Below are 7604 nucleotides of genomic sequence, written 5' to 3'. Positions count from 1 at the left end.
CTTTGCCTTGCAGCATCTTTTGTTGTGATGCCTGTGTGTTGCAGCACTTGAGTGCAAAAGTATTAAAATACACAAGAATTATAGGTTTTGCAGGTTTAATTTAAGGTAGTGTAATGTAAGTAATCTCACTATTAAAGGCACAAGCATGCAGTTGATGGTATTTACAGTTAACAGCCTTTCTATAAATGTCATTATAATTGGCGTTAGTTGAACATCTGTAGGCAGCTGCAGCTGATCGGTGCTCCTTGATAGCCAACAAGGTCACGGTTTGTCTGAGACAGGAAATGGAGATATTCAACGCTGACAAGTCATTCTGTGATTGTGTCAGCCGCTAAGATACATAATTCAGTGCTTTTAAACTGGACCCGTCTGGTGAAGCGAGTGGTGCTTGTGTTGTTTCTTTAGTACATCTGTCTCCTCGTCACTCCTGGAGGCTGACATCTCTCTCAGCACCGTGGCACGATGGAGGAAAGAGCATTTCCATGGCGCAGGTAAACCCGCCAAGAGATAGAAGGCCCCCTCATGAATAAATGATTGTGACACGCAGCAATAATTTGCATCCGTGTAAAAGTGACGCATCAGCGCTTTTGTCTGCCGAGAAGTCTAGAGGTGTGTTTTTATTTTATTATTTAATGGAAAATGGCTTTCATTAACAGTGGCAAACCAAAAGGTGTTGACAGCGATGCACTGACTTGTCAAGCCGATCACAGCCTGTTTTTCAAGCTGATCACAGCCTCTGCCTTTTTTTCTCTAATTAGGCATATGCTGCAAGCATCATAACAAACGCTGAAACAGGTTTGTCCTTGCCTAATCCGGGGAACTAATTTTTAAGGTTATTATGCAAATCGATACTGTTTACAAACATGAAAGCTGGCGTCCTATTTTTGATCTGCCACATCGGTTTTCGATAGCTTAAAGCCCGGCTCGGCAGGTGTCATGTCAATAACAACCAGCAATCGATCGGTGCCAGTCTGATGGGGATTGGGACAGCAGGGCCTTGCTGTGTAAAGGGGACTTTCATCAGCTAAAGACGGAGACACAGCCACAGTCACAGCACACCTTTAAATCTTTTGTGTGCGGACACAGCCGTAGATGACAATGTGGTTAATGTCATGCTGAAACAGGACTGACGTTTATGGCTTTTGTTGGGAATGTTTGAGATCTAAACATTTTTTAAGATTACACATCTGTGACTCTGTAAATCTGAGAGCCCCTTCACACCACTCGTGTGCGCATTTTAGACAATGTAGTTTGGAAGATTAAAGGTGTTGTGAACAATTTAATAAAATTAAATTGTCAAAAAATAAAAGCAAAACCCAAATATGTACATGCTAATACGTTCAGTTTTACAACCATGTCACTGGGGTAATCACAGATGTGTATTAGACAGACTCACTGAAAAACTGGATCTCAAACAAAAGATAATGTCTCTATTCCAGGAACTGTGTGACCATTTTGAAAAGTATGCTGAATTTCACATATGTATATATATATATATCACTTGGAACTGTTTAGCATATTTCTTATGTTTAAAAAAATGTAAATCTTAAAAAGATTGTTTTTGAGTTGCAGTGAAAATGCTGCATGTTGACAAGCTGCCGCAGCACATGGGTTCATCTACAGTAGCTGCTTGACAAAAAAAATACAAAGCCAGGATCAGGTTTCTTACAACTGCCTCTATTGTGGTGTCTACTGCCACCACCATGATCAGCTACAGAAAAGGTTTGCTTACTTTTTCTCAGGCTCGTGCCTTTTTGAGGAGCCAAGCCAAGCAAATGCGCCGATGCGCCTATATGAAATGTCAAAAAGAAAAGAAAAAAAAAAAACTCCAAAAAACCCATTTGTTTTAACAATTCAATAAAGTTGCATGATTTTGATTTATTTTCAGATCTGGATTTACCAAAGAGGAAGAGGAGCAGGCAGATTGTGATGTATGTTTTACGCTGAGCAGTTGGTGCCTCTACTAAAAAGGAAGATACATATAAAGACTGACAGCTGTTAATGATGCAAAATAGGACACTGCAGTTAAGAAATGTCTGACTGTCCATATGGTGATGGTTGGGCCAGCAGTGAGAACCTTGTTGCCCCTGGCAGTTCGCCACTACTGTTAGCTTCTTCCAAAAACATTATTCTTGGCCTTTTCATGCATAGTGTATCAGCTATACACAACACTATGATATACGTTAGGCCATAGATAAGCCTTCAGTTGGCAATGCATACTCAAGCTGCACTCGATTTACACATAAATTGATTGCAACTGAAACCGTGTGTGGAACTAGTCTTTTATTGAATACAGACATGACTTATTGTCGGTGACTCGCGAACAATAAGCATCTTTCAAAACCGCTACAGCACTGTGAACATTTACAACGGGAGCAAAGTTTCTATTCTTTTTTTGATGCATCGCATTGTGCACCTGCCAGACACAGTCGTGGGACATGAATGAATCAACAACATACATACATGATCAACACACACAGCAAGCTTTGCCGGCCAAAGGATGGCTTCCACTAGATCTGTATCATACATAGCAGCCTTTGGATTCAGGGACATCAAAGCCTTGAATGCTAAAGAGAGGAACTGTGTCATGTACACTTATACAATTTAATGTTTGCCTTCATTTCTATTTTAGTTGACCCCCAGTTACTGTATGTTTTTTGTAATAACATCTTGATGATGTTTTCATTTTGTCTGCAGGTTTCAACAAATAAAAACTGATTAAAAAAAGATTATGTTTGACTGTAGTTTTAAAACCTGCATTTCAAAACCCAGTATTTAACCATTAAGTCCCTATAGTAAGTCCTATTACTTCATTAAAATCTAGCTGAAAGGCAATGGGATTTCATAAAACAGATATGTTTTTGGCCTGAACTATTATGAGATTTTCAGTTGGACTTGAATATATGTATTTTGTGACTCATGGGTTATAAAACTGTTATGAGAAAGTACAATATACTTGTCCTGGGTTTGGCCTGAATTTGATTTTCAGTTGATCAAACTAAAACAGGAGAGCAAATTTAGGAATTTTTGCCTTTTCTGCACAACTACACATTCAGCTTCAATCTCAGACTTTATCTTGAGATTTCAGTCGAGCTTTTCATTAATCAGTCAAAACTGAGCTTTTCCGCTAAAAAAAATTAAATTGTAAACTCACAAACTGAGACAAGAGCACAGTTTCAATTTCTTTTTTTTTCCCTTTTTCTCTACAACTACTCGGTCGAGTTCAAATCTTTGGTTTTCTCCAGTGATTTCAGTCCAGCCGTTTATTTATCAAGTAATTTATTCATACATTTATTTGAAGCATCGCTCAATAGCATCTGACCTCGGCGCCCCATCATCCGACTCTCCCTTCCGAGACAGAGTGCAATCGGTCCCTCATGAGTGAGGGAATGCAGGTCAGAGGCAGAATTTACTTGGGGAGGGGGTCGGGGCAATTTTCACAATGTGGTGGTGTTAAGCGGGTAATCATAATGTGATAGTGCTCTAGCTGCTGGGGTCATATTTGCTTATGAATGTTAAGGAGGACTGCTTTAAAGGCCTTAAAAATTACCCCTGATATCAAAAACTGACCTTTTGTTGAGACTGCAACATGCTACGATCATTAGAATTACAATGTGAGGAGCTTTTGCCAAATTTCATGTTAAGAACATGCTAACCCCTTGCAACTGTCCTTAACTCGTATTCTGATAAAAGAAAATGTATATAGTATAATAGTATATATGTCTATATAATTGATTTGAGACAATAAGATGTACCAAATTCAATCTACCTTTGTGGTAATAATTTAAAATATATGCCCCGTAAAACACCATCAAACCTAGATATTCACAGTCAACATGAGTGTTTACTAGAAGTCACTAAATCATCCATCATTTGGCATAGAAAATCAATACTGTAGTGAGGTTACCAATTAAGCTACCTGTGTCTTTTATCTGCTCCACAGATAAAAATCTTATGTTCCTATGTTGCACTTTAAATTAAAATACAAAAAGGTTTATAGATCTATTTATAATGTTCAGCATGAGCTAGTTTTCTTTTTTCTTCACAATAACCCAACCTTCAAATGCTATGAAACTGGGGCTTGGAAGTTAGAATACACAAGACTTTGCCACCAATGAAAACTTTCAGTTAACTCGACGAAGCACACATCCAAGGAGTTCAGCTCTTATCAGAGAGCAGGATAATTGTTGAAACAGGTGTAACTGTCGAAGTGTCAGCGCGCCTCTCTCTGTGTTCTGGTCCCCGAACCAACCTCCGCCTATGACTCCATCTCATAAGTCTTTCAGACAACCTTGGTGTGATTTCTTGACAAAAGCACACACGCTCTCAAGGTGCACTCGAGTGCGATGTAAAAAGGGACAAAAGCAGAGCCTGAGAGAAGATAGGAGAAGAAATGGATTTCTTCTCTAATTATGCAAGAAAAAGAGACTTTGTGAAGATAAAGTTGGGTGACACAAGGGCATATTGAGGGACACACTCACTTTAGGAAGATTTTTCAAAGTGGGAGGCACAAATGGATGTTTGTGCTATAAGCTATGGCTGCTAATTGGTACAAACTTAATGAATGCAGGGTGCTGTGTGGAGACAGATGCTTTGTGCAATGTGGCAGATTTCAGTGGCTGCGCGTCTCTCTCCATCGCTGGAACATCAAGAAGAGGAGAACATTTGGCAGGTCACAAAATTATGCGAGGAAAAGGGGAAGCCCAAGAAGAAAAAAAAAATGTAAACAGTTGTTTGTTTATTTTTTCGTTAATTTATGGGTGACTGTGTGTATATGTGAATGTGTGTGTGTGTGTGTGTGTGTGCTGAGTGTGAGAGTTAGCAGTTCTCAAGCGCTTGTCTATTTGTTTGAGCCATTGCTTTTGTTTTGTCTTTCTTGCCTCGCCAGCTCTGTGGCTCTCAATTAGCGTGCAAGCCTCAGGGACCTAATTAACCAGTTCAATTAATAAATAATTTTCTTAAAAATCTCATACAAGCCATTCTGACATTTGTCAGCCACTCAGGAGCTGTTGTGTGTGTCTGTGGGTGTGAGAAAAAGAGAGAAAAAGGGAGAAAATGATTAGCTTGTTTGCAAGCTCTGCTTATCCCCCAGGTGGCTGATGCAGGGGACAGTGCTGTGTGTGTGTGTGCAAAGCTGGATGGAGAGGGGCTTACTCACAGTGCTGGACCCCACAGCAGAGGAGGGCCCCCATGACCTTTTATCGAGTGTCCAATCAATAATGTGCGAGCGTCCATCTCTTTGAGTTGCAGCCCGAGCCTGGGCTTCTGAAGGCCTGTGGCCAGCAGCAAAGCGGGATGGGAATGGGCTACACAGTGGGGCAAAAGAGTCCTTGGGGGGCCAGGAGTGGAACAGAACCAACCGCCTCATGTCATTTACTCATAATGATGTCTTCCTTTAGTTAAAAAAAGGAGGGGTGCAGGGCATGTTGGGGGGGGGGGGGGGGGGGGGGGGGGGAGGCAGTGTACCCCCTCCTCCACTAGCCACAGCAGATTCAGCCTCTCTCTTCCTTTGTCTGACAGTGAAAGCATCCTCTTTGGTCTGTCACCAGGCTCAGTGATTAAGGAGTATAAACAGACCCTGGCTTTTTTCACATTAGAATCCCATTTAGTGTTTCTTATCATAGCTATCTATCTGGTCACATGTTGGGATGGAGTTGTATTTCATTGTTTCGTGAACTGTAACGTATATTCCCTTGTGGGCACAATGGGACAGATGTGCTTGTTTAATTTGTAGCATTATCTCCAAACATCGACATTACAGGATCTGGTTGTCACCGCCAAAGAGCCAGCGCTGATGGATCTGACTGTGTACCAGTGTTCATTAAACACACTCCAAACAGCCTTCAAACCGACTCCATTAGTGGCTGCCTCTAGAACAAGAGGCGTTTGAATGCAATTTTTGACCATGAAATGCTCTTTAAGCAGATGAACGGAACTTGAAAGATGAACAAGACTTGAAGTTTCCTTTTTTTTTCTTGAAAATGCCAGTGAGGAGTCAATCACTGGATATCAAAGCAGCAGGGACACACAAGAAAATCCAGTGATAATACATGGGCTGCCCACATTCACTGAAGACTGTTAAGATGGCCATCACGAGAATCAGCGCCGACACAAAGAGCAGACACCGGCCTTTCAGCGAGCAGCTAGCTGTCGCTCTGTATTAGCTGCTGGCATGCGACGACAGTTTGCGTTGAATTGAGATCCTGCGGAGGGAGTCCAGAGACTTACTCAAGACACTTGGCTGACCCACACTGCCTACAGCAGTCAACATATGGCTCCCTGGTCTGGCTTCATTGTATACGTATTGTGCAATTTATTTCTACACTGTTCCACTGAGAATACCCACACAAAATGAAGCTGGCTTGACTAAGGAAGGAAATATATTCTGGCAGCCAGATAAGAAAAGCAAGTTAAATATACCAGCAGACAAATAACTATTAAAGTCTGCATGTTCATATTAAGCATCATCTGTGGTAGTCATTCCTCATCACAACTGGGCTGGAGAGATTTCAGTGCATCGATCGGTAAAGTAAGTGTGTGAAAGAGAGTATGAGTCAAAAGGGGATCTGAAGGTGGGCTGACAGATGGAAGACACATTGAGGACCTAAAGATGGAGAGATCACTTTTGTTCACTGTCAGGTTTGACCGAGGCCTTCTCTACTCAGAGGTGACTGTTGCACTCTCTGGCGCCCTCCAACATCCCCCTGAGATCACTCCACTCAACTCCACTGCCTCCGCTTTGATGCAAAAGGGGGGTTATTGTGTAAATATTTTGCTTGAGCATTTGAGCATCTTAATCTTCCATAAGGTGATCTTTGGAGTGGAGCAACACGGGGTGCTGATGTTCAGAGGAGCTCCCAGTTGTAGAAAGACAGAGGCAGCGAAAGAGACAGAGAAGGGAGGGAGAGGAAAAAGAAGGTCTGTGTACTTGCTAGAGTGCTGGGAGCTAGAGTTCACTACGGGGGCGTAAGTGTGTCAAGAAGAGCGCTTTTCCCCCATCCGCAAGCCCCGGGCCCTCTCCACAACATTAAAAAGCATAAACAGTCAATACTGAATGTAACTCAGAGAAAGAGCAAGAGAGGGAGCGTGGAAAAAAAGAAACAAGTATGAGAACGCAAGGGTTTTTCAAGCGTTACACAACATAGTGAGATCAGAGAAATGGAGGCTGGGCTGTAGTGTATAGTTGCAAAGCTTTCTGATGGAGGAAGGGAGCATCTCCAAGTGAATCATTCATTGCGGGCGGCAGGGGTGTAAATATGAAGGGGAGGGTTGAAGAAGAGAGGGATCAGGGAAATGCACACCTGGTGCAAGACAGGGGTCAGATTGGCCCTACACAAAAGGAAACGAAAGGGAAAAAGAGAGTTTTTTGGCATACCTCCGTTTAGACAGCAGCAGTGCTTCTATCGGTGGAGCGCTTGTGCAAAGCAGGACAGAATGGAGTAGGTAGAGGGTGCATATGGTGGTAGGCTGTCTCTGCCGATACACATGCTGAAAAACACATGCCGATGAGAGGGAGGCTCGTATTATTTTTTATACAAAAAAAAAGAGTTTCAAACGTTCAACATTTTAGACTTGCAGTTTGAGATGTGAGGGCTTGTTTATCT

At 42.0% G+C, this 7604-nt stretch overlaps 1 protein-coding gene across 1 annotated transcript in view; it reads right to left on the bottom strand.

Moving 5' to 3' along the window:
* Positions 1–7381: 7381 nt before the first annotated feature.
* The window catches only part of aldh18a1 (aldehyde dehydrogenase 18 family, member A1), a 32902-nt gene continuing 32679 nt past the window's right edge, over positions 7382–7604 (bottom strand). Inside the window, exon 17 of the mRNA XM_044338208.1 lies at positions 7382–7488. Within this exon, the coding sequence (XP_044194143.1) occupies positions 7382–7488 (107 nt within the window). The remainder of the gene's footprint in view (positions 7489–7604) is intronic.

This window comes from Thunnus albacares, chromosome 20 (genome assembly GCF_914725855.1).
Source record: "Thunnus albacares chromosome 20, fThuAlb1.1, whole genome shotgun sequence".
Taxonomy (NCBI): domain Eukaryota; kingdom Metazoa; phylum Chordata; class Actinopteri; order Scombriformes; family Scombridae; genus Thunnus; species Thunnus albacares.
Note: the sequence above shows the minus strand (reverse complement) of the source record. Positions and strands in the feature narration are given on the sequence as shown.